The sequence below is a fragment of the Syngnathus leptorhynchus genome, chromosome 15, assembly GCF_054491065.1.
Source record: "Syngnathus leptorhynchus isolate UIUO chromosome 15, UIUO_Slep, whole genome shotgun sequence".
NCBI lineage: Eukaryota > Metazoa > Chordata > Actinopteri > Syngnathiformes > Syngnathidae > Syngnathus > Syngnathus leptorhynchus.
In genome coordinates this window covers 4,859,160-4,886,602 of record NC_141209.1, presented here as the reverse complement: position 1 = coordinate 4,886,602, position 27,443 = coordinate 4,859,160, and the positions used below count along the sequence as shown (strand labels likewise).

At 42.0% G+C, this 27,443-nt stretch overlaps 1 protein-coding gene across 6 annotated transcripts; it reads left to right on the top strand.

Moving 5' to 3' along the window:
• The first annotated feature begins 877 nt into the window (after positions 1 to 877).
• Positions 878 to 27,425, top strand: eml1 (EMAP like 1). Of its 6 annotated transcripts, XM_085931351.1 has the most exons (25): positions 878 to 1,001; positions 1,195 to 1,275; positions 3,001 to 3,096; positions 16,649 to 16,831; positions 17,863 to 18,001; positions 19,402 to 19,530; positions 19,655 to 19,683; positions 20,252 to 20,278; positions 21,805 to 21,934; positions 22,035 to 22,184; positions 22,316 to 22,385; positions 22,487 to 22,594; positions 22,679 to 22,774; positions 22,999 to 23,133; positions 23,257 to 23,356; positions 23,600 to 23,751; positions 24,064 to 24,189; positions 24,265 to 24,396; positions 24,558 to 24,625; positions 24,755 to 24,843; positions 24,948 to 25,045; positions 25,172 to 25,259; positions 25,348 to 25,443; positions 25,532 to 25,662; positions 25,800 to 27,425. In XM_085931351.1, the coding sequence occupies exons 4-25, from the start codon at positions 16,675 to 16,677 to the stop codon at positions 25,923 to 25,925; spliced, it is 2,376 nt and encodes a 791-aa protein (XP_085787477.1). In that variant the 5' UTR covers positions 878 to 1,001; positions 1,195 to 1,275; positions 3,001 to 3,096; positions 16,649 to 16,674; the 3' UTR covers positions 25,926 to 27,425. The 6 variants fall into 6 exon arrangements, with proteins under 6 accessions (XP_085787477.1, XP_085787478.1, XP_085787476.1 ...); XM_085931352.1 differs by lacking the exon at positions 3,001 to 3,096; XM_085931350.1 differs by lacking the exons at positions 878 to 1,001; positions 1,195 to 1,275; positions 3,001 to 3,096 and adding an exon at positions 6,059 to 6,290.
• The last annotated feature ends 18 nt before the right edge of the window (positions 27,426 to 27,443 follow it).

Below are 27,443 nucleotides of genomic sequence, written 5' to 3'. Positions count from 1 at the left end.
ATTAGGCACGGAATGGCCACCCTTTTCTTCTTTCAACATCCTTGTTTTCTTCCTTTCATCCATCCTTCCTACCTTTCAAGCTTCCTTCTCTCCCTTCTGTCCTTCCTTCTTGACTTATCCTCCCTTGATTCCTTGCTTATCAGCATCAACCTCCCCCCCCCTTTGTTTTCATCTCCTTGTTTTCCTTCCTTCCTTTCTCCTTCCATGTCTCATTCCTTCCACCTTACTTCCTCCCTCTTTGCTTCCTTCTTACTTTTTCCTCTTCCGTAAACAAGATAATTAAAAAGTCTAATGTATGCACCCTACTTTTGGCCCACTATGAATTATTGGTCTAGTGTTGGCTCTGATGTAATGAATTTTTTTTTTGCTAGTTGAATCTGAAAGTATTCCTTTTTTCTTTTTCTCCTGTCAGTGTTTATTTAATTGCAAATGCGCAGGGAAGCTTTTACGCTTCAGCTGATTCAAGGCTTTCTGTTTTGATATGAAAGTCGCTTTTGTACTGTGGAAGTTTTCATTTTTGCAAATCTTTCGTCGTGGTTGTGCTGTTGGTGGGTGGCACAGTGTTCCCCTGTGTTTTTTTTTCCCCCAACCGTGTAATTGACAACAAGCTCTTTTTTTAAGGTTCATGGAAAGCGAAGGGGTGAGGAGGAGAATGTCTGTTTTTTTTCTCAACAGCGAAGAGCTCCATTTCTGTTTTTTTAAGGTTTCCAGTTTCACCCAACTTGTTTCCGTTGAGTTTTTATTCATGACCTCCATCTGGAAATAATAAATGTTCATGAAAACAAGCCATCAGCAATTTTAGGGAAGAGTTGCATGCTACGTCAACACTTCCAAATAGGGGCACGCTGGAGACTGAAAATTTAGCGCTAACCGGAAATTGAGTCTTTTCCCGCCGGAAGTTTACAAACACAGGTAAACAATGATGGCGCTCGATGACGCGTCAGTAAACGCACACCGGTGAAGCGAGGCGGAGACCGCGGCGGCTTAAATTGAAACCAATGGTGAGTAACATGAATTTGATGTGTTTTATTGATGTGGAAAGTAACAATAGGAAATTACGTTTATTTTTTATTACGTCGCCGTTTGAATTGAGTTATTCATTGCAATTGGCAAAACTTTTTCACCGGAGGAAAAAACGTTTTTTTTTTTTTAATCCTCTATCATGCAAACGGGTAAAACACAATTGTTACACAGGAATGAAAGGAGATGTGTCAGAATAAAAAAGGCCACAAATAAGAGTGGAGCAAGAGCAACGTCATCAGTACCCAGCAGCAGGTAAGCATCTCCCAAATCCTAATATTCCAGTTCTAGAATTGATGACCTTCTTCTTCCCGATGATGAGGCAAATGGATGAATGGATCGAACACCAGGGGTAAGAAAAAAAAAAAAAAAAAAAGACAGTTTCTCCAGTTGTGGAGGCAATTAGTTCATGGAGGAAGATCTTTGACTGAGCTGAAAAGCAAAGCCCCTAACATCCCCTCTGCATGTCAAAATCATTGCAATGCATTTGTGCTCAGTCTACATTCTTTATTTTTACATCCAAGTGAAATTAAAATATTAGTAGCGCAGCTGCAGGGTGAAATGATGCGTCAGGCAGGTCTTTGGCAAACACTTTGACCCTGGCTCAGGTTAAAAATATGCAGTGAAAGCCGGCACAGTCCTCCGAGGAAAGAAGATCTGGCTTGTGTCGGAGGGACTCGCGACCATGTGAGCGGAGAGATAGAAACGATATTCACTCACGTCGGGTCTCTCCGAACAATTCCGTGTCTGTCTGGAGGCAAGCCGGTCACACCTGAGAGCTTCTGAAGAGCAGCGAGACATTTAGCAGCTGTGTGTGTGTGGCTCCCTCAATCCTTTCAGTTCAGACGCCTCTTAGTGCACGTGCAGGTCATTGTCTGTATATCTAACTAACTATTTGTCAGTCTGCCTGGAGCCGATGCAATCTCTTTTAAAGCTGTAATGGCTTTAGCAGGCCCTGAAGGAGGCAGCGAGCAGTGTGTGACGAGAGGTTTGTCTGTGTTAAGAGTAGGGAAGGGGAGGGGGGCTGCGAGTGGTGTCGGATAATTTTTAAAAGCCCTCAAGTTAACCCGGGTGCAAAGGTTTATGCCTGCCACAAAAGCCACAAGTTCCTCTGAAAGGTGGAACAGCACAGTGTGGTATCTAGTGACAAAACTGAGAAAAATACAGTGAGTAAAGTAGAGCACAATTCATTACAGTTTGTGAATGTTTTGGCACTATTTGCCACTCCGGAGAAGAACAGGAACTGTGTTTTAAAGCTGAGTCGGGATTAGTCGTCACCTGAGCTCTCAGCAACCGGGATGTCATTTTTAGTCAACTACAAATGACAAAATGGCCGCCCCCTGAGTGAGATAAAAAGGTGGATTTTGCTTACTCAATTCATGTGCGACAAATGCAATATTAATCAAAATACAGTTTTTGCACTAGTGGGACTGCAAAGAACAGAATCATATTCTTCCTTGCAAATTGGGGCTGAATTCCAAACGATATGACTCAGAAGCCATTCAAGTCTTGCTGTGGTTCCACTGCAATTATTCCATTTATACAGCTGCAGTCGCTTCACAGCATATTTGACTAAACAGAAAAAAAAGTTGCCTAAAAATAGTCCAGTTATGTCTTTAGTCTTCACTGAGTGTCTGTGTTTGGATAAATTGCTCCTCAAGCCACATACTGTGGTGTTAGACGTTCTGGTTGTGAGATTCCCAAATGTGCTGCTGCATAACATTCCCCATCACCCCCCCCCCCCCTCCCTGTTTTGACGCTCATCAACAGTCCATCCATCAAACCCGACCTAGCTCGGGATTGTCTTTTTTAACCCCGCCCTTCCCTTCCAAGGAGGCCAAAACCCTCAATAGCCTCGCTATTAATTTAGGCCTTCACCGCTGCTGCTAAACGTTTCCATTTCATATATAATTCCAACCTTCCACGAGTGTCCTCCTCCTCCTCCTCTTCCCTAACTTTTTTCCCCCTTTCTCGCTGCAGCCCACAACTTCTGTGGAGCATCTGGAGTTTCCCCCCCTTCTTTAAACTGGCTGGGACCTGAGGGCAGGGCCTGTTGAGGATCAAGAGTGTGTGCGGGTAGGTCTACCACTGCTGTTCAAATCAAAGTGCCTTTTGTTGCATGCTCTGGAATCCCCTCCGTCACACCTCGGCCCTTTCTCAGTTGTGGGGGTGGTAGGGGGGAACTCTTGCTCCCCAGCCAGAGGGGAACTTCCTCCTCCTCCACACTTAATCTACTAGAAATACATCCTGTGAACCCCCTACGAGTTAGAGAATTACACAGAAAATGCATAAAATGGATTCAGGATTTTGCAGCGTCTTCAAAAAGCATAAAGTTGAGTCATTCTCTATGTGGTTACTGGGATGGGTGTTCAAAATGCGCAGAGAAATTTAATTATTGTCCCTTTTCTATTGCCACGGATTTTACTAAGCTTGCCATGACTCGAATGTTTTTCTTCTCACAAAACCAACGACTGTTTTTAGCTTTGAGATTTTTTACCATACTTTATATGGCTAGAAATGACAAAAAAATAGTTTGTTTCACAGACGTCTGTCATGCAAGTGGAAAAAGATTCAAATTCTTAACTTATCTAGCTTATTCGGCATCCAAATTGGATGGTCGGATAGGGAATAGTAAAAGACAAATTGTCTTTTAATACTCTTCAATAATTCTCTGTGTAAAATGTAAAAAGTACTTTAACGAGTGTCCCGTAAAGGTTCATTGCGTCCTACGAGCACTCCAGTTTATTAAAAGCGGTCAAGACCTGCATAGTTGTAACTTAAGTGCTGTGGCCCGAATGTCCGGAATGTGCTAGAAATTAACTCAGTGGCTCGCTACAATTGTAAAAGCAGCAATTGTTTGTGTACTCTGTGTCTGTGTTTGGGAACAATGAAGTGAAGCATCACGCGCCCCCCCCCCCCCCCTCCCGACCTCCCACCCCGCTACTACCACAAGTCCCCAATTAGGGTTCTGCCCACAACGTCATAAAACAGTTAGCGGATTCATTCAGAGGCTGTTGGATTTAACACTATTAAGAGTTCATTAGTTGCTGCATTCACTGCCGTGAGGTCATTAACAAAGAGTCATTAATGGGCTCCGTTTCATTTGGATGAATTGCATGGCCCTTGGCTAACGCCTGTGAAAGCGCAATGGGTATTTTGTTTTATTTTACGCCCGGCCCATTTCAGCTCTTAGATGTGGCAATTGATGTCCAATAAACCCAGAGTGCAGGTTTTAACTTTAAGATGCAACTAATATAGGAATAGACCTTGATACTAAGACAATAAATCTAATGTTAAGGTTCTTAAATGAGACATATTGTACAGTTTAAAAAAAAAAAAAAAGCGTGATAATCTACATATGACCAACTCTCTTTGTTCAACTCTTTTTTTTTTTTTTTTGGGCTTAACAGAGGAGAGCATTTTCAGCCGCTTAGTCACAATCTCATTTTTACACTTCATTTTCACTCAATGTCACGCTTATTGCCTTTAGCCGACCTACTTTCTTACCAACATGTGAAAATCTCGATGTTGTGTGATTTTACGACAACAACAACAACAGCGGAACATCCAAGGCCAAAAATAATTTGTTCCGGGTTTGCTTTAGAGTTGTTTGGATTTTCCAAAACATTTTTTTCCCATAGAAGGTAGTGCTATTAGAATAACTCTGTCCAGACTGTGTAAGCACTTGATTTATTGAAAAGAAAAAAAAAAAACACCCCACCAGGCCTCCCTTCTTAAAGCCACTTATCTAACACAACCCATATTGTGTTTTATATACATTTGTGTTTGCATTTTTCTGTGTTTAAATATGTCATGTTTTTACATTTTTGAGCAATTTTTGTTCAAACATGTTGACAATAGCGTCAAAAAGTAAGTTTAAATATCTTAACTGAACGACGGGATATTATCAGAACCAAAGTAATGCATTTGCCGCAGACTGTCTGTTTGCTTTGGCAAAAGAGGTCGAAAGGTCCTGACAGGGTGAAGGTTGGGGTTATGTTTGGAAAGACCCTCCAGCTCTTCTGCAAACAATTGCTACAGATCAAACAGAACCAGGGTGCTGTGCGGCAACCAGACTTGGTACTGGGAGAGGTGGGGGCAGGTCTAGTGCATAGATAATAGCCTCCCTTCTCCTACATACTTCTTCTTCGCTGGTGTTGTAGCTCGAGATTAGCTTTGTGTGCCAGCACTTAAGACCTAACCTCTGCGACACTACCGTTATTCCTCGGACGTGCTTACCATCTGACCCCTCTCCAGTCACACGCTGCATTTTTCTCTCTTGCCATAATCCTCTCAGTCAAGTGACAATGGGTCAGCTGAGGTCTCTCAAGGACCGCTGAGTTTGGAAGAATAGTTTTACTCTTTTATTAACTTAATATGGTCATAAATGAAAAAAATAATAATCTTACATCATGTTGATAAGCGCTAGCTAGCAAACGTGACAAAAATGGACATACTTTTTTTTCACAGGACACACACAATATTTAAAAAAGGCTGTTTGCACCGTTGTGGGTGTGAACACAGCCGACCTCATTCGCCACTAGTGATAGTGGCACGTCAAGAAAAATACAGACAGCCTACCCTCTCTTTATTGCCTTTTCATTTTCGTAACATGCATGACTAACTGGTATTGACGTGGAGAAAGAAATACTCCATTAAGATTATTTTTCAAATGTGGCTTGGCTTTGGATATTTTGCTGGTATGTAGGCCAGGAAAAAGAAAGAGAGCCAACCACACGATTGGGAACTGCTTGTTTATTTGGTTCTAGCGCCTCCCACAGGAAATGTCAGTTACTACAACTTGAACTTATCGAAGTAGTCATACCAGGTTTTGGTGAAACAATTTAGCAAATTGGATAAAAAAGTCACATTAAATACGCTATTATTTAATTAAGGATATACATTTATAACTTGGCTTTTATTTGAATGCTGCAAACGAAATCATGAAATGCTTGTCATACCTTAGCGAAATAATATCCCAAGGGAGGGGCCGTTGGTGACACATTTACCGCCCAATGGCGTAGATTGTGATATTTGATCGACATGTGCTTAGGCCACTGCTGATTCTGTGCATGGAGCTAAGAGCGAAAGTAAGGAGAGAGAGAAAAAGAGAGAGAGAGTGCTGGTGTTGGGGGGGTGGACTGAAGTATAGTTAGAAAGTTACAACAGAGTGAGGGGACTCAGTGTGGGAGATATTAAAAGTTAAAGGCCACAACAGTCACTGGTGGTGCTTTCTGCAGCCATGTCTGACAGTGAGGGGCTTCCACTGGGTAAGTCAACAAACACTTTGTGTCACTGAAAGATGAAATATCTCTTTTCAACATATGGGAATGTGCGTTGCAAAGGGGAGGAAGGAGGGGGGGCTCATTCTGTTTTCGGCACCCGGCAAGTATTCATCTGGTTTGGTTTTGCCCCTTATATGGACACTTGGACTCTTGAAAGCATTTCCCAGTCAGAGATGGACGTTCTCGCTTGTGTAGAAATGTTCATGATGTGTTGTCAGTCTCACTAAAGTGTGAGGAAGACTTATGCATGCGACTTGGCAGCTCTTATGTGATCTGATTAGGAAAAAGATGAGTTGCACTTGTAAGTGATTGCTCGGGGTACGTGAAGGGAAGGTTCAATTCCCGCAAAGAGCAGCCAAGTTGAACAGGAGAAGTAAATCTCTTTGTGCCCTGGCTGACAGATTAACAGCAACAATCATTTGGGAATAGAAACTTTGCCTCTTGGCATATAGTTTCTCTCAGCCTCTCACTCAAGCGTTGACTCATGTTTCCTTCTGTTGCCACTTTTCTCGATTAGCCCATCCATCTCTCCCCCCCCACTTTATCTTCACAGCAACTCCATTTACAGTGCAAAAGCAATGCAAGTCTATCCGTCCATCAGTCTATTTTATTTTTTTTACTTACTCTAGTTGTCAGGCAATTATTCAAATGCAGGTCCTTATTTGTGTGAATGCATTTGTATATATTTTTCCCCCAGTCCGAGTATTTGGGTTAAGGCAATTGTTTGTAATTGAGAGCTGTCTAAATTAAAATATAATCTTGTTTTTATACCTTTGTTAATGCTGTAACAAAATGGCAAAGCTTGAAAAGTTAGCTTTAAATAGTTTAAAAAGTAAGTAAATAGATACATAAAAAACCTTTTCACAATTATAACAATAATATATATCGGTACACATACGTTTTATGACGTCAGAATGCAGGTCGCGTTCCACATTTTTGAGTTTGGAGTTTCAGCAGCGGTTCTCTCATACACCGCTAGGTGGCAGTATAAACTGCTTTTATGCAATTGTGTTGTTTAATGCCTGTCTGTTGAATTCAAGCTGTAGAAAACCAAGTCTGGGCATTTGAAAGAATTGCTTGAATAAGATATAAATTGCAGAAAATGTCAAATATAAGTATATTGAACGGAAATACGACTTGAGCATGTCATCTTGTGTCGTAAAGCAAGAAGCTTTCGTAAAGCTGAAACTGTTTCTCCTGCCAATCAACTGGATAAAATCTGTGGAGAAGGACATAATGGTTTCCACGGCAGTTTTATTTTAGACTCGATTGATTTCAGGTTCGACTTTCTCTGACTTTGAAAGGATAAAGAAGAGAAGTGCATAAAATCAAACAAAGACTTCTGATTGATAAGACAAAAGGAACTCAATGCAAGGCAACATACAGGCGAGTGCTAGGCGAGGACATGTCACGTTCATCTTATGCAGAGAGGAGAGAAAAGGTTGTTCAGGAAATAGGGGGGATGTTTCAGCAGCCATGTCGGATGTGATTAATGTTGCCACTGCTTGAGAGAGCGCAGTCTTGTACATATACTGTGTGAAGATCCGTTCAGTAGAAAAAGATCACATTTCTTGCTATGAAATGTTTCTTCATTCTTTCCTCCACCATCTTTGTTATACAGAGAATAATGTCTTGTAAAAAGAATGATTGAATTGTTACAGTCTTTGCCCAAATTTAGTGTTTATCTAAATCACAGAGGCTTCAGGTGGGATTAATTCATGGTGTAAACCAGCCCAATAACCAGGACAGCACACAGATGGTAGCTGGATCATCCAGAGGATTGACCTTGTTCCTTCCTTCGTTCTGGATTTGGTTGTTTAATCCCAACCCAATGGCAGACTGACTGATCATCTGTGGAATTTAAAAGATGTCAGCATTTTTTTTTTTCCCTGAAAAAAGAAAACAAATCTTCCCAGTTTGATTGCGGCCTTTGAGAGCGTCTTGCGAGCTAACATCATTAAACATTTAATGATTTTCACTCTGATCATTTATATCCAAAATATACTTATTCTTTTTCTAATCATAATAATAGAGTTACTTTTTGGTATCTTTCAGACAAAACATAATTTAATTCAGATTTGATCCCAATTGAATTTATTTGGATTATATGCCCCATCAGTTACATTATTTTCTCTATTTTGACTCACTATTGTTGTTTGTAGTCAAAATACAAGGAGGGGATGGTGGTTGTTGTGCTGAGTCATGCAGAAGCAGAGATCCAAACGTTTGATAACACAAGCAAGTCTTCTAGTACAGAAAATGTCTCAAATGGATCTTGTGGTCTACAAATGGCTTTGGACGCTCTCATGTGAGTTAGGTACGTGCATTATTTGTGACTAGAAGTGGGATATCATTACAAACAATGTTTATTTGCTAATCGTACGTGGGAGGGGGGTAGCCACAGGGGAAACAGTAGGGAGGGGCGGGGGGCTCCCGAAGCGGTCGTGATCCCACCACCTGCCACCCACCGTGTTGTTGGTTGGGGGGACAAGCAGGGGTGACGCTGGCGGTGTTAGCGAGTAGATCTGATGCTTATCCTGATTCCAAATGTGCGCCAGAAAGAGATTTACAATAATCTGAGCCCCTTTTAGACAAAACATGGCTGACACAACAAAATCCAGCGGCACGTTTATATCCGACGCATTTAAAGCCAACTTCCGAGACTTCAAAATCACGTTTTATCCGAAAACGTGTGGCACTTTATTTGCTACTTTAGATGCATAAATGTTGTAACGGTCAAGGTTTAATCCTGCTTTTGTTTCAAGTGGCTTCTCAAAATGTAACAAACTACTTAAATTCTCAACAACTCACAAAGGAGACTTTGTTTTGCCCCCCTTAATCCTCTCTGCTACACAGTTGATGAGATTTGCACGTCTGGATGACTTTGTGTAATAACATAAAGACCAGCTAAGATCATTTTTAAATAAAAAATAAAATAAAAATCAATACTCTAAGTATAACCAAACCTTGATTTTAACCGTAGCACTTGATTTGTACAATTGTCTCACACTTCTAGCGTAAAATGGAAAATAGGCCACAGACACGGTCGACTTGATTTTTTATTTTTTTTCCCAAGCATGCTTGAATTATAAATAATGCATTGCCGCCTCTTGTGAGACATAAAACCCCCATTCTGAATTAGGAAGCACTCAGTTCAAACCCCTTTCCCCTCAATAAACTCCCTCCCTGCTCACTTTTTAATTTGCTCCTGCCCCCCCTTCCGCAAGCCCTCTTTTTTTTTTTTCTATTCCTGTTCCATGCTCCCCTTCCCCCCCCTCCATCCCATTTATTTCTCTTTCTTCTATGGCTCACTCTCCCTTTCAGTCTTCCCTCCCACCTCTTGTCCTTGTTTTAGGGATTCCTCAGTATTTGCGAGGTCTGCAGCAGACGATAAGACACGCAGGCAGACAACAGAACGGTAATCTGCTTGAGGCCGGGCGGCGACCCCGGAAATGAACGTTTGGCTGCGACTGACGTATGGGCTCGCTGTGCTGTCCTCATGTGACTCTTGATTCCGTCAGTGTGGATGATGCTATGCTTATGTCACTCCAGCCCCCCCCCCCCCACACAAAAAAAAAAGTTGACACTACACACTCCAGAGCATGACCTTCTGCCACCTTCACGATTTTTTTTTTAAAGCAATCCCCCCTTCCTGTGTCTTCAATTTCCCCTTTTCTAATCGAATGTCATGTTTCCCTTCCACTCATCTGCTCCACCTTGTTCTAAATCACTAAGCAAAGAAGAACAAGCCATCCCACAAGCTCCGCCCATCACCGAGCTTTGACTCGCTTGTGCTGTGTGACAGCGGGAAAGGCTGGGCTCTCCCTAGCATTATCTAAACACACACATAAGCGCGTAGCCACGAAGCAAACGCCTCCGAAAGCTGTTTTTTTTTTTTGCTAGAGATCAGCGAGAGCGAACAGCTGCTGAGGACAGACGAGAGGAGGAGGAGGAGGAGGAGGAGGAGGAGGAAGAAGAAAAACAACCTCTTGAACTTCTTTCGGTCCAGTTCAGTCAGTCTTCAGGGAGACAGAACGTTCTCTTGGAGTTTTCTTTATACAAGTATTATTTTATTTTTTTTCTCCCCCTATGAGAGAGAAAAGGGAACTGGAGTTCATGCAAGTGAATGGGTTGCCATGGTTACACACCCAGGGAGCCTGACCCGCTCAGAATGAATGGAGGGAGAGCCAAGTGAAACGATAAACTAGGCAAAGGGAAGTCACCGGAGAAAGAGAGAGTGACCGAGAGACGAGAGGAGAAACGGCGGATAGCAGAGGAAGCGGAGGCAGCGTGTGAGAATGGAGGACGGCTTTTCCAGCTACAGCAGCTTGTACGACACCTCGTCGTTGCTGCAGTTCTGCAATGGTAAACAATCTCTTACTTTTGCTATGACGTTCCTCTGCCATCGACACGTCATCGTGGGGCTTAGCCGAGAAAAAAAAGATTGAAAAGGAAGTTTCTCCAACGTCCGATCCGAGCTAAACGGTAATCAACAAAGTGCTTGCGGGACAGCAACGATGTGGAGGCTGGGCGGAGGTTGTGGCGATGGTAGCCAGGCGCCGATGACTCAGGGGAGAGGCTAAGCAACATGACGCATCAATATGACATCATTTTCCAACAAAGATTGATTCCAAAACAGGCTGTAAAGTTTTGAAAAGTTAAGTCTTGCCCTTGAGAATATTAAAGACGGTGCAAGCAGTCAAGGATGTGTTGGTGCAAGGAGATTATGGCCAACAAAGTTGAAGGACTTTTGCGGCAGATGGATTTAAATCTGCTGTTGTGTTTGATGACTCATTCTGCTTCTCTTACGTCCTTTTTACGAGAACCCACGGTCCATTGCTTTAATGTGGGTCATTTTATGTTGACTACAAAATGTCTGAATGTCATGGATGGGGCGTTGCTGTGATGATATCATATCATACATGACATTGCCATGAGTGTGATTGGTTTCGATTCACGCATTTGACATTGCTGGATAATGAAAACGTCAATAGTGTTTACTACACAGATTGCTGTGTACCACCTGTGACGGGGCGAAAGCATAATCCTACCTAAGGGCGCCAATCATGAACGAGTCTTCAAATGAATTCCGGCTATCACTAACACTAATATTTATTTATTTATTTATTTATTTATTTAGTCACGTATTTATTTATGCATCATTGATTTATTTATGCTCTAATTTATTTATGCATTTATTTATTTTTATCCAATCAGATTTTAGCTTCTAATGCTTCCGTGTCATTCTAATCCACCGTCACAATCAAGTGTTTCGGCCGAAATAACTTACTGTAAACTATTAGCAATGTGACTTTTTTTCTTAAGCTGCTGCACAACGACATCATTTTTTCCATCGTCTGATTGGTTGGCTAAGTCGGACTAGCAAAACTGTAGTTTTAAAGCCATCGTTTTTGTTACTGTTGTCGTGGCTCATGTTCTAACTGGTGGGCCGTGTACTTGGAAGTATGCTACTCTCCAAGCATCTCTGAGATTTGATATGTTTCTCTTCTCGCATATTTTTATACGTAATGTAAGAGAAGTTTCAAGTACACAACTTCATTGTGTCGATTGACCAGAAAAACAGGCGGGCCGATAATCTTAGAATAGTTTTACGTCAAGCGACTGGAAATTACAGGACGTACTTTGTTTGTAGCAACAAAATTGGCTTCGAGGGAACACAGACACAAAACGGAGTAGATTCTTAGTCGTTATTTGGACTTCTTAATGTATTGCAGGTCTGTTTTTGAGTAAGCCTTGTGTGTCATCATTGGGCCCGCAGGCCAGAGTGACATCATAGCGCCGGTTGGACTGGACCAAAATGCAACGATGTCATCCGTTCCACTCTCTGCAGCTTCCTCCGTGTGTTGTGGCGCATCGGAGCACACTAATGTTGAGAGACTAGGTCAGCTAAACTGCAGGAACACACGCAAGCTGCACGTTTTGTCCTCAGGAGGTCAGAGCAAGCTTGCTAGTTTATGCCAAGAGAAAATTAGCCTCATTATTCACTTAGGACTGATTTACTCTTATGGACTGCAGTTATTGAGTTAGTTGTCTTTCCTTTCTGTTTCTTTTTCTGATAAAGAGAGGATAGCTGCTGTTTATGGAGTTTACTCAAAGTTTTGGATTTGTTGTCTGACTTCCTGTGTTTGTTTACATGACCAAAGACTGTCCTTTAAATAATTTTGATTTTTTTTTTTCCGAAGGTCATTGTAGAAAAACACACCGCATGTGATCCAGTATCAAATGTAAACGGTTCTTTGCTTTGCTTTCCAATCAGTTCTAGTTCCTCTCGGTGTTTATTTTCTATCTGATTCGGAGGGGAAAATGTGCTTCGTAAAACGGTGCAACATTGACTAGCTCTAAAGATGACACCCCTGCACCTCCATCTTGAAAAATCCATCCTTGTTCATCCTGTTCACCTTTTGGACTCATAATGTGTGCTAATGTAAATTCGACATCCCCTTTATCTCGACACTCCATGCAGTTCGCCTACGGGCACATTGGCACAGCCGCCCCCTCCCTCCTACTCTTGCAACATGAGGATACTTTGACACACTTCATCTCACAACCCTTCTTCGGCCTTGGTCCAAAAAGCATGTCTGATGATGTCACGTGTACATGGATTAGGATTAACCCCCCCCCCCACACACACGCTACCAAAGACAGTAGCCAACTGAGCCCAGCAGGGAGGAGGAGGACGATATTCTGCCAACACCCCCGAAGACTTCAACAGCCAAGTTTAGCATCCATTGTCTTCGCATTTCATTGTCGCGCTAGCTCAACTCAGAGCTGCCCTACTTAGGTGTCGTCTTAAATAAGATTGCGTACAAATGTATCAAAATATGGAATTGATCCGGCGTATCTCCTCTACGACTGCTGATTCATTCCAACATCGCGTCTGAGTGCTCGCTCCACTCTCAGTTTATTTTTAGCTATCTGCAGTCACACACACTTGCAAATTTCCCAGGATTCCATCAAAATTTCATACTTTTTCTTATCAGTTTTTCATTTGCTTTAACTCCCAGGCATTTTTGTTCTCCCCCTCCTCATTTTCACTTCACGTCCTCTCAAGCTTTGTGTTTGATCTTGGGAAAATGCTCCGGCATCATTTTTAACACCTACAGAAATACGATCTGAGACGTTTGACTTCAAATACTTTGAAGGGATCCGGCCCGCAATCGGATTTGGATTCCCTATTTCAATACATTATACATCTCTGGCTACTCCTTTGGGGGGGCTTGCTACCACGTTGGTGACCTTCGCCTTAAGGCGTTGAACTTTAGAGCATCTATTGTAGCTCCTCAACAATTTTGCTCTTATCATTCTGCTCTGTTTTTACTCCTGATAAGAGTTCAGCCTGCACATTTGCTTGTATGGCAGCGTGCCAAGGTGTTTACGCTTACTCAGAGTGACAATGTGTGCTCATTAAAGGTGCACACCATGGAACTCGGTAAAAAAAAAAAAAAAAATGTAATAAAAAACTGCTTCCTCCTGACCCAGGATGCCAAACAGTTATGTCCTACAAGATCATCCTTGATCCCTGCTCCACTTCGGCCTCTATGCATTTTCTTGTAAATTCTTAAGGCTGATCATTGAAATGTGACTTGCAGAGGAATCCATTTGCCTTCTCTGCTTTCATCGTTCTTTTCTCTCTCTCTCTCTCTCTCTCTCTCTCTCTCTCTCTCTCTCTCTCTCTCTCTCTCTCTCTCTCGCCTTTTGCCGCACTGACACACATTCGTGCAGCTTTCATCGTCTGACCCACTAAAACAATCATGCATGCAAAGTAGGAATGCGGAAGGTTCAAATAGAGCGGCCGCACGATTCGATGTATGGATGTGAGTCAGACCAAAGCGTAAAGTTGAATGAGTGTGTGTGTGTGTGTGTGTCATGCAAGGAAGCATTCTGCAACATATTTATGCACCTCTCCAGCCAACAGTGTGATGCATTCAGGTACAATTAACCTCAGCGCAGCTCCCAAAGGTTCTTCTTGTGCCCTAATTGGTCAGCAGAGAGGGAAACCTCTGATCCAAGTGCGTGTTCAGCCTGTTTCTAACATATGGAGGGGGGGGGAGGAAAGGGAAGGGTCCCATTAAAAATAGATTAATCAAGAGCACAGATGCAGAGATGCGAGGCAGGAGGGACACGCCTAATTGGCTCGGGAGGTGTAATAAAATTATGAATGAACAGTTGCGGGGTTGCTCAGTTGGCTGATTTTATATATATATATTATTATTTTTTTTTGTATTTTTAACTCATTTATTTTTTATTTATATATGTTATTTTTTTATTATTTAGGTGCTTTTATTTCAGACCCGATGGCAGCTAGCAAGGCATAAATTATGTAAAGTAAATCTTTAGATTTTTTTTTTTCTGGTGTTGCTGGTTGAAAACGGCTCAAATAATAATTGAGAAAATCTTTGGACTAATAAGCTGTCAGTTTTGTATTTTGTCGTGTAACAAGGGTGTCTGCACAACTGTATGTTCTCAACGCTCCAGATGGTGGAAGTACTTCTGGCCGATGTTCAACGTGCTGACAGTGTCTGGCACCGTTTCCCATAACAACAGCGCGAGCGGACGGAACAAACAGCAGTTCACACAAACGCTGCATGGAACAAATCTCTCGTTTTAGGGGTTTGTTACAAAGACTCGTTTCATGTGGGCAAAAGGTTGAGTTTGACAACGCACATTTGTGTTGGTGCCTGGAGCCGCTGTCTAAGTTTGACTTATGTCTCTGTGGTCGGAATGGCTTCTTAAATGGCCACGTAGCAGTAAGACCAGTGTCTTGTTTATTATTTCTTCCTTGTCACATTCCAAGTTGAGTAGTCATTGGGCCTCCCTTCATACTTTATTGTATTTATGACTTCTCCATCCATCCCAATATCTGACATGACAACAAAATTCAACCCCCGTCGTGGCTTTCCTTCCCGTTGGCCATCTCTCCCCTATAAATAGATCTTCAGCCTCCGTCCAGCAGCAGAGTCATCTGGAAGCACGGAAAAGCGAGCGCCATTTGAACGGTTGAGTTAGCTAATCCACCTCTTTTGGGTCATCCTCAGAATTGAATGAGTATATTTCAGTGGCTGCTTTTAAGACATCCTCCGTTGTTGATGTGGAGAGTGCTGAAATGGATCAGAATGAGTGGCGCTCCACAATTCAATTATTGATGAGAGTGAGGTCAGTGCATGACTCAGGAAAGTGCTTCTGTGTTTGTTCAGTGATGGAGGATGGACGTGCCAAGTTCACATTTTCCTCCATGATTTGTGTTGCATATCAAATAATAACGCAAGTGCATAATAAAAAAATAAAAAAAAAATTGTGCTCCGTCCTCACTTCCACCTAAAATTGAGGCAAGATGGGGCAGAGAGAGAAATGATGTCATTGAAAAAGCCCAGCCTCGCTTGGGTGTGGTGTAATAATGTGGCTTCATTGGATTGAAAGAGAGACATCGATGTCCAAATGATGTCCAGGCTGATGAATTGTTTGTTAAATGGAGAGTGACACATCGTTCATGGCCACTGCACGGAAATTATATATATGGCCTGAACCTTAAGAAAATGTCCCATTCCTTATATTGGGTTATGTTTGAAGCTGGTTTCAGGGGGCTTGAGTGACAATCCATCTTTGTTGGCTCTACATCAGTCGTACGATTGTGTTTCTTTGCTGGGAGCAGATGGGACGAGGGGGGGGGGTGCTCATCAGATAGTTGAAGCTTTATCTCGGGATGGTCAGATTCCTAAATGAACATGAAGAAACGCTACTTCAAAAGACACACATCAGGTGAGCATGTTGTAATTTTAGAGAAGAAAGAGAGAAGATTTGTGTGAAAAGTCATTTTTGAATTTCGAGTTTATAGCTTGATAATCATGTAGAATTATGTTTGGAGAATTTTGTATATTTTTGGTAGTTATTCTGATTTCTATCTGATTTTTCTTTTTTTTTTTTTTTTTTTTAAATGCATCTGTCCTTTTTTTCTTTTTTTTCTTTTCAGCAAAACAATGTTTTATTCAATTGTTTGACAACATTATTTACCCAAGTCAAGCGCTCCTCGGCATTTCTATCATCTGAACAGGCGGTCGGGTTTAAAAGCAAAATCCTCAGAGACCGCGCACGCCGCAGATGTCCGATCCACCCCATGCATTATTCATCTGACTGTTATTGCAAGTCTGCTGGGAATTTATATGTATATTTGATCAAAGTCATCGCATGTGTGTTTGTATTGATGAAGTGGACTGTCTCGCAGAGGTGACAATTGAGTATGTTTGAATTTAATAATACATTTTAGACTCGGCCCAGAATATAAACTGTGGACTGCTCTCTGACAACAGCTCACCATCTTTTCTCAGATGACAGCGCGTCAGCATCCAGCAGCATGGAGGTCACAGACCGCATCGCCTCCTTGGAGCAGAGGGTCCAGATGCAGGAGGACGAGATCCAGCTGCTCAAATCCGCTCTGGCCGACGTAGTCCGTCGACTCAACGCGTCTGAGGAGCAACAAGCCATGAGCTCACGACGAGGGCCGACCAAAGGTGATCATAAATCATTTTTACTCTCGGTTAGGGTTGGGCCATTAATTTGAGTTTAGGAAGGATTTTTTTTTTTGGGTGTGGTCGTAACCTTTTCTCAGTAAATCGCTTTCCATCCACGGGACTGAGTTGTGTTGTCATATTATGCGTCATGTGCGTAGAGCCTCCTTTGATGAGAAAGTCACCCTCGGCAGACAGCCATGTTGGGAAGTCAGGTAGGCGAACTGTAGTGTTTTCAAATTGTGTTCACTTTTAAAAAAACCCCAAAAAAAACACTTAATGTTGTATCACTCTGCCTGATGCACTGGGACTTGAATTGTGTCATGCTTTTATAAACACTAAGACGGATTTGTTGTTTTGGCATCTCTAAGTGTCTGCAACTGTGCTTAAGAACTGCATTTTCATTCTGGTCTCATTTTGGCCTACAAGTATCTTTTGAGATTTAGGCCTGGTGGATGACTTTTTTTTTTTCAGTTACAGCACACAGGGCAACAGAAAGGCTGCCTAAATCACAAAACACATGATCACATTCAAAATGACAGCGTTTTGTTTTGCCCCTGCTGCGTAATTACGGCATGGAAGATGATAGCGGAGCAAGTGTGACTGTCTGCCTCATAAAACTGCGGATTGAATCTTTATTTATCACTGCAGAAAAAACAACTTGTTGGTTTTTCAAATCAGGCCTTAACTTTTGGCACTTTTGTGTGTGCATGCGCCTTTTGTGTGAGAGCAAAATGTCCTCCATATTTTTTGTTTGTGTTATTTGTTTTCAAATCTCACCCCCCCCCCTCACATTGTGCTGTAACACAATTTTTTCAATTTTTGCAAGTAGTCCGGACTATCGTTTTTGTCTCAACCGGGTAGCCAAAATACTAAGCTATATTGATTTTGGAAGGGGTCACCAATTTGAAGGGTTACTCATTTTAGTACCAGTCCACACAGGAACCTGTTTCCGTCATAATAGTACACAATCTATAAACAATACAACCAAAATGCCCTTTTACAATGATCCTTTATTCCAATTTGTTTGCTAGCCCGGCCAATGATCGCCACCTTGCCATTAAGACCCTCAGTGAACAACGGGACCATCCTACCAAAGAAAGGCAGTGGCACTCTGCCTTCTCCGTCTGGATCTGGATCCAGGAAGGATACCGGCACGGCATCCACCAGGAGGTGAGCAAATGTGCAAGGACATTCATCAAATTTAATGGTGAATCGGCTTGACCACTTTGCCAGGTTGTAGGATGGTGTTCTCTGGACATTTAAATGTCGCCTTGTCAGCGGAAGCCACTGACATTTCACAGGGCTTGTAAACCCAGAAAGAAAATGTGTTTGTGTGTGAATATAGTATGTGTGTGTGTTCATGCATAATTGGGGGGAAATCTAAGCGTCTCCCATCGCTGGTTGTAGGTAACATAATAAGATGAACCTCAGCACACAGCGGTAACTAGTCCCAAAAGATCTCAGTAAGCAAATCAGATAGAGAATGGCTGATTGCATTGTGGAATTTTGGCTAGTTCTTTATTTTATTATTATTATTTTCTTAATAATATTCACAAATTTTAGGGCATTTTACAGTTTTCTTTTTTTTTTTTTAAATATTTTGTCATTATCTTTGATACATGATCAGCACATAATTGTGTTTTTCTCTTAAGATGATAATGAAAAACTCAACTTCACTCATGGGAGCTTTGGGCAATGCATAAAATACTTGCCGGACGGAGATGCTTAATTGTAATTTTCAAATTGCAGCTCCACTTTAGTGGCCTCTTGAGGGAATACGGCAGACAAGATCATTAATCAGAACAAACGTGGAGAATCTTAGTTTTAATTCTCAGTGGCTTCCTGGTCCATTTCGCTCATTTGTCTTCCCAATTATTCCCCTTTTGTGACTCACCAAATGTCGTGCAGCCAATGTACAGCTTGTCACATTTTAATAAGATGCGCAGTTTGTCTCCTTTGTCTCTGCCACCCAGAATTCTTTCACCGCTGCTCAGGTGAGCATGTCGACATATGGCCGTTCTCAGTCTAACCATTACTTGACCGTGATGATGACATCACTCTCCTGTCATTTTATTTTTTATTCACAAGTTCCCTGCATTGGTAATTAATTTCGTAATTGTACGCAACTTAAAAATTAACCAGCTATGACCTCCCTGGCTAACTCCGCAGGCAAACGCTTTTTCCTCCCACTTTTTTTTGGATTCTGTTTCGCAGCAAACAAATCACTCCTAAACGGACCGACGGTTTTTGAATGTCAATAGAGTGGATTAGGCCGACTGGCCAGCGGACTGCTGATGGAGTCTTTTTATTGTGTTGAACAACTCGGCTGTCGAGAGGCCCGATTGATCAGATTGAGCCATCCACGGGGGGAGTCAAAAAGCCAACTATGAGCCAGCACCTTTTATATTCTGGCTTGCAGGCTGTTTATGTTGTTTACGTTGCATCTCGATCCAATCTGAAAATAGGATAAGGGTCATCAAACTTACCTACCTTGAATTTGGCTTGGCGTATAATCACTGAATAATATTGAATTATTCTTTTCACTGTCCTTCTGTCACCCCCCCGCCAAGCACGGTGAGGAGAGCCAATTCCAACGAGCATGTCGGGTCTCTCACGCGGAAGGACTCGGGCGACGCTAAGGGCAACCGAACTCGGGCCGGGTCGACGGGAAGCAATTCCAGCGGCAAAAGAAGTGACAGGTAACAAATATCTTGAACACGCCAATGAGCTCGCTTCACCGTGACCTTCATCCAAATCAACAAGATGTCCGTGCCGAACGTGCAGGAACGACGCTGATTGACAGTTTGCTCGTTTACTTTGCAGCAAGCAGAGGGACCCGGTGTTCAATGCAGGTGAGACCTCAATTCTTGTCACTTTGCTAGTTTCTGGCATTATGACAATCTGATGGTAGCTCTTACACACATTCTGTCATATCACATTCCATCCATGATTCCATTTTCATCATTCATGTTCTCTTTCTGATTCACCTTTCCTGAATTCTCAACTGCTATGATTTTCAAATACATTTGTTTTTTAAAAGATGAGGCCAGTCATTGATAGATGACTATTATTATTATTACTATTATCAAATTAAATGTAAAATAGCTTTTAAAAAAAAATAATTATGACGGTTTTTTTTTATATTTATTATTTGTAAGAATTAAAATTTGATTATTTACTACATCTATTAATACACAAATTAATAAATTAAATCATTAATTAAACTCCTATAGATAAACTCCAATAGTAGTCCTTATGTACATTGTTACTGACTGGGTGGGAAGCCATCATACACAACTTGTGTAGATGAACAGCAAAAAAAGTCAGAGCATACGTTCACCTGTTATAATAGACCAGGAAGTGAGGAAGCCATGACACCCCTCACCTGGTGCTTGTGTCTCTCTCTGTGACCTTTACAAGGGATGCGACGTGTGACACACTGCAAAGGTATGCTCCTCCCCCCCCCCCCCCCCCTAATGCCATCCCCGCCCCCCAAAAGACAACTCCCCTCACTCCCCACCTGAGACTTCACAGCTCTCTGGATAATTTAATTCTCACAAAAAAAGGCCATCTAAAAATTCCTCAGAGAGCTGTCAAGACAGGAACGGGAGTGGTTTACTAAACTGTGAGTGTGTTAGCTTTATTGTTTGAAGAGCATATTAACAAAACACCCAAGCTAATATGCACTCACTGTGTCCCCACCGTCACGACGCTTACTCAATCGTCTCACTCCACTTCAGACAATTCTGGAGTGTTTGTCTGCCCTATGTTCGCTTTGTCGCCTTAGTAACCACACAAAGATTTCACTCGGGCCACCCATGCTGAAGTTTTGCCATCACGCTGCAGCTCAGAGCTTGTAGATCCGCCACTGCTCTAGTTATCGCACAAGAAATATTTGCATTGCAAACAAGCCCCGCTTTTGTTTGCATGTGCTTTAAGAAATATGTTTTTTTTTTTTTTTTTTTTTGTCCGAAGTCAAAGATTCGAAACACGTTACGAAACGTTACGAAGCCAAATGTGTTTGATAATAGAAGTCCGCCTTCTTGACTTTCCTGTTTTTGTATTCATGATGCTTTAGTTAGCGCCTCGACGACAGGAGCTGTCTAACAAATTTTACTGACTTCCTCCAAACCTTCCCCTGATACCCTCTTGACCCCTGTTCCACACCCAACCTCTCTATGACCCCCCCCCCCCCCCCCTCCTCACGGCCCACCCACACTAGTTACAGTCCAGATTTACCTCAGCCGCTCCACGACGGGGACCAGCGGCGGCGCTACGGCTTCGGCCATATTGGCACGTTCAGCATCCCCAGACAGCATCAAGGCCAGAAAAAGAGCGCCAGCGTTCAGAAAGACTCCAAGTGTTAGTTTCCAATTAAGGAATCAATCGTCGCAGTACGGCCTCAATACGCCAAGTTACCGCAGAGCAGTGAAATCCCCCAGCCAATACTTTCAAATTTGTTATTAACACTCAATTTCTACATTATTCGACTCAACGACAACAATATAATCTTGATTTACAAATTTCACGACAGTACTTGTATTTCACATGTCCTCGAAATCCAAGATGGCATCTTTCAACAAACCGTCATCATTGTTTCAGTTGGTTTGTTTTGGTATTTATTGCATGAATGAGTTTTGGCATATTTCCCCCCCCCCTCATAACATTTCAATCTGCTTTCTGTGTGTGTGTGTGTGTGTGTGTGTGTGTGTGTGTGTGTTCATGTCGGTTAACCTCTGCTGTGAGCCAAATATTTCCGCATTATATTTTATTTTTTTTCTGTTACAAGAATGTGTTTGAAGTGGCTAATAAAGTCGGTTTAAAAACACATTTGTCTGCGTTTTCCAGCTTATGTCGTCCCTCTTACATTTCAAAATGTGATAGCAGACAAAACCATGCTGTGTTTATCCATCATGAACAAAATATCATCTCAACAGTCATTCATCAAACTGATCCTTTGTTTCTTTTTCCAGAGGAAGGTTATGTGAAAATGTTTTTGAAAGGCCGTCCCATCACCATGTTCATGCCCAAAGACCAAGTGGACGGCTACTGTTTGGAAGCCAGAGCCGACCTTCCGACTAACAAACTCAAACTGGACTGGGTGTATCCTTTTTTAAAAAAAAAAAAGAAAAATAAATGTATGGACATTTTCGAACTTGTTTTTAATCTATGGGATATTTTTTTTTACCTTAATCCTGACCAGATACGGTTACCGCGGTCGAGACTGCCGTTCTAATCTTTACTTGTTGCCCACTGGAGAAACGGTGTACTTTATTGCTTCTGTGGTTGTCCTCTTCAACGTGGACGAGCAGTTGCAGAGACACTACACTGGACACACGGACGACATCAAATGGTACAAAAACGATTCAGAACCACTCAAGCAAATAAAAACTTGTATACCTATTTTTGCCTAGCATTTTTATTCAAATGTTCTTTTTCATGATTTTTTTTTTTTTTACTGGTGTCTGTTTTTGCCTTCTTCAGCTTGGCAGTCCACCCTGATAAAATCACCATAGCAACCGGGCAGGTTGCCGGCACCTCTTTAGAGGGTAAAGTAAGTGAACTCCAATTTGATGTTTTAAGTCCGATTTATTTTAGAGTGCCTCTTTGATGACAAGATGGAATTGTTTCCACTTTGATGTGTTTTTTTCACAGTTGGCTCCACATATTCGCGTGTGGGACTCTGTCAGCCTCAACACGCTTCATGTTCTGGGAGCGGCTTACTTTGAGCGAGCGCTTGTCTGCTTGGCTTTCTCCAAGTCGGTGAGGAAAAAGCTTGCAAGGAAATGAATCGTGGAAGCCACGTTTGATATTTTTAGCTAACTGTCGTTTTTTTTTATATGTTAGAATGGAGGAAACACGCTTTGCGTTGTCGACGACTCGAATGATCACGTGCTGTCTGTTTGGGACTGGCAACGAGAAGACAGACTGGCTGAGGTCAAGGTGGGTTTCATGCGTCGTCATTGGTGGAGCCAAAAAATAATAATCTGAAAATACCTAAAAGAAAAATTTCTGGCCTGGTACCTTAGAGGTCAAAGCTCATATCGGGGGTGCCCCTGTGCCCCCCCCTCTAGCTCCGCCAATGAACCAAGTCCTTTTTTTTTTTTTTTTTTTAGATCTTGCGTTTTGGTATGCCTCTTAACCAATCAAACTCACGTCATTTTCAGACGTCCAACGACACAGTCTTTGCTGCAGACTTTCACCCGACTGACAGCAACATCCTGGTGACCTGCGGCAAGTCACATCTCCATTTCTGGAGCTTGGAAAAAGGCATGCTGGTCAGGAAGCAAGGACTTTTTGAGGTAAAACGTCACATCTATTTTCTATTATTGTCTGTTGACCAATTAATGTCTTCATTGAGCCAAACATAGGTGGCCGTTTATTGTACATTAAATGTCTCATGTTTGTGTGTTTGTGATTTACAGAAACATGAGAAGCCCAAATTCCTTTTATGCGTGACCTTTGCAGAAAATGGAGATACCATCACCGGCGACTCAAGTGGAAACATATTGGTGTGGGGAAAAGGTATCTTATCGATTGACACGATTCCCAGAAGCCCAGCGAATGAATGTGTTTATCTTTCTAACTGCATCATTATCTCAAAAGCCGTCTATTAGTAACGGCGCCGAGACTTTTCAAACAAGAGACACTCTACTCCCTCTCCTTCCAACATAATCTCTCACTGATCCACTCTATCGATCCACCTGTCTGACTTTCTCTGGCCTGAGAGCTTCCCGTTCATCTTCCGTCTGCGTCTCTGTCACGCAGGCACTAATCGCATCAGTCACGTCATCCACGGCGCTCACGAAGGTAGCATCTTTGCCCTGTGCATGCTGAGGAATGGCACGCTGTTATCCGGAGGCAAAGACTCCCGCCTCATCTCTTGGGATAGCGGCTACCAGCAGATCCAAACAGTGGAGGTGAGGAATAGATAGCTTGGGATAGCTAAAAGTGAATCGTGAAACACATATATGCAAACGAGTTCTATTTTTGACTCTTCAGCATCTCGTTTTTGGGTTTAAAGCTCTGAATGCTGTGATAAAATATTAAACAGTGTGGACCGTGTTTACTTTATTGGGAAGAACCTTTGCTGCTTATGTTGGCAAGAAGAAGCAGTCCCGCAGGCGATAGATTTTGCACCTCATAAATAAAGCAGATGGTGGCTTCTCTTGCTTTGCATTAAAAGATGTTTATGGCTAATGAAAATAAATAGTCTACACGGTTGGTCGCAGGTGCCAGATTTGTTTGGGCCCATCCGAACTGTAGCAGAGGGCAGAGGTGAGACTGTTCTCATCGGAACCACAAAGAACTTTGTTTTGCAAGGCAGCTTGGATGGAGAGTTTGTGCCCATTACTCAGGTTAGTCACTTTTGCACACAAATATTTTTGTCAAAGTGAAGCGAGTGTAAAATAAATCATTTGTTCTGGTTTTAGGGTCACACAGATGAGTTGTGGGGTCTGGCTGTGCACCCCTGTAGGCCTCACTTTCTCACGTGTGGTTATGATAGACAAGTGTGTATGTGGGATTCCAGTTCACATCAACTCATCTGGAGTAAAAACATGGAAGTAAGTCAACACTGCCCCCTAGAGGCCTTAAATTGAATCACATTCAGTCGATTAAAATTGCACGTCTGTTTTGTGCTGTTTTGGGGGCTGAGTCATGCAGCTGAATCTTGTTCTGTTTTCATTTTGCTTTACTAATATTAAACTTTCCACAATCTTTTCAGGACACTGCCCAATCTGCAGATTTCCACCCGTCTGGATCTGTTGTTGCCATAGGAACCCAGATTGGCAGGTAGGAGAAAAAGAGACGCCATTTAAAATATTTGATGTTATACTGACAAATCAATGTCTCAGTCCAGAAGGAAGCGATATGTGCGATCAATTTATATATTTGTCAACTTTTGCGTGGTCCATCCTGCAGATGGTTGGTGTTGGACACTGACACAAAGGATTTGGTCACAGTGCACACAGACGGAAATGAACAACTTTCTGTTATGAGCTTTGGCCCAGGTTTGTACATTTACCTATTTTCCTATTTATTTTCAGGACTGCATATTGTCAAGGTTCTTAGAATTTAGATTTGATCCTTGTTTACCTTTTAAAAACTCTTTTAGATGGCAACTTCCTGGCCATCGGCTCTCATGACAGCTACATCTATATCTACGCCGTGGCAGAAAATGGCAGGAAGTACAGCAGAGTGGGCAAGTGCTCAGTGAGTGTGTCTGTTTTGTCATCCTATTCACCTACAATAGCTTGTTTACATTTCTTATCAGGCTTTGTATTCAAATATAAAGTCAGATACAGGTCAAGATGTTGTGTTCTACACATCTGTTTCCAGGGTCACTCGAGTTTCATCACCCATTTGGACTGGTCAGTGGATTCCCAGTACTTGGTGTCTAACTCAGGAGACTATGAGATACTATACTGTAAGTGCACCAATTTGTTTAGGTCCAAGGAACCCTCAAGGGAGATATTTTACTCTTAATGCAATTAATTATTCTTCTACTTCCATAGGGATCCCATCCGTGTGCAAGCAGGTGGTCAGCATGGAGACCATCAGAGATATTGAATGGGGCACACACACCTGCACTCTCGGCTTTCAGGTTTTTGGTATGTTTTGTTTGCTCTTTCCTATTTCTTCTCTTAACGTTTGGACATCAGTTAGGGTTACAAATAATGTATATTACCTTCCCGCCAGGCATGTGGTCCGATGGCTCGGACGGCACCGACATCAATGCTGGAAGCAGATCCAATGATAAGAGCCTTCTTGCTACTGGTGACGATTTTGGGAAGGTCCACCTGTTCTCCTTCCCCTGTTCTCAGTTCAGGGTAAATGTTCTCCTCTGCTATGTGAAAAGTTTGATGATGTAAATTGAGAATACAATTGGGCTTAACATGGAACCTTGAGGGACACCTTTTTGAAAGGTGACTAATGTTAGATCACTTAGCTGTGTTCATAATTTCAGGCTCCCAGCCATGTTTACGGTGGCCACAGCAGCCACGTGACCAACGTGACGTTCCTGTATAATGACAGCTGCCTGGTGTCCACCGGAGGGAAGGACATGAGTGTGATGCAATGGAGGATAGTCTGAGCGTTAAGACTCGGAGCATGGATTTCCCTCTGACGGTGCTCACTCCAAACGGAAGCAAAACCCGACTGCACTACGAAGGAACCGAGCGAAATGCCTAATAACGTGGATCTGGATTGAGGTGAATCTACATAGGGTTTTCTTTGCGGGTCTGCTTTCAGTTCCTCGGTGAGATGAGCTGGTGAAGTGTGATGTGTTGCTTCGCGTTTCTCCCTATTTTTATTTTCATTCAATCGCACTACATGTAAAATCCCTCCAATTTACTGCAGTCCAGTGTTCCCATCCTTAATTGAGCCACGGCACATAGAGTACGCAGCAGATCTGATAACCTCGTACAGCACACTGGTTCAAAATCATTGCTGAGATGAAAAATCCACATTTAAAAAAAAAAAAAAAAAAACAAAGGCTCAGTTATGACACAGTGCAATCGTGCACTCTCTTAAAATAGCTTATGGACTGACATTACATTAATCAAGCCAAATCAAAGCGGAGGATTAGATGGAAAACTACATAAAATGTTTTTTTTTTTTTTTTTAGTTAATTTTCTGTTGTATTAAACCACTCAGGAAACTCAACCCTTCCCGTGACAGCAAAACAAACATTGGACATAACTAAATTCCTTTTTACTATCTGGGGGAATTCTTAATGAGCAAACAAATAATACGATGAGCTTTTTGGATTAAATGTCTTTGGACTTTTTAAAATAGCTCTTCTGGGATGATATATTTACTTTGAGAATTGCATGGCGGACTGGATAAAACACTCTTGCAGGGCCTTCGGTTCCCCACCCCTGACCCTAAAGTCATCTTGCTAAATTGCACTTGATTTATTTATATGCATTTACACATCAGATATTTAAATTTAAAGGACATTAGCACTACAAAAAAACAACAACACTAACTAGTGAGTTAGTATTTTTGCTTTCAAATGTCCTAAAAAGACATTTAAATTGAACTGTTAATTGCCAACAGAACTACATTTTTTTTCCACATAAAGCCTAATTTGGGGAGTAAACGGTGATTTTTGTTTCATGAGGGCGGGGGGAGTGAAAATACCACCTGCAAGCGTAATCCACAACATGCTTGTTTTTGTTGGAAGCATGAGACCGTATCACTGTAACTGCTTAATGTGCTCCTCCACAGTGCACATATTGAATTTTCTTTTAAATTCCCACAATGGAAGAAATGATACATTCAGTTTAAAAGAGGGACCGCATATTAAGGCTTTCCAAGAACTAGCAGTAGTTTTTTTTTTTTTTTTTTCCAACCCTTTCATCTGTGAATCATCTACTGTACAGGTACATTTCACACTCAAAATCTTGCTTTGAAATAAGGTGTAAAAAAAAAAAAAAAAAAAAAAAATTGGCTTGATGATGAGGCTAGCGCTGTGAACTGAAATTTGTCTTCCTATGATGCACCCGGATCCGCAATTACCACTGAACGTTTAACATTTGTCTGACAGAAAAAAACCAAATAAACCTCCTAGGATTCTGTGCAAACTAAACGTCTGTGATTCACGTTT

Excerpts from the sequence above, each read along its gene's own strand:
- eml1 (XM_085931346.1), top strand. The coding sequence starts at position 10,604 with ATGGAGGACGGCTTTTCCAGCTACAGCAGCTTGTACGACACCTCGTCG. Across the intron at positions 16,832-17,862 it reads ACGACGAGGGCCGACCAAAG|CCCGGCCAATGATCGCCACC; the intron begins GTGATCATAAAT and ends TTTGTTTGCTAG. Across the intron at positions 23,357-23,599 it reads CATATTGGTGTGGGGAAAAG|GCACTAATCGCATCAGTCAC; the intron begins GTATCTTATCGA and ends TCTGTCACGCAG.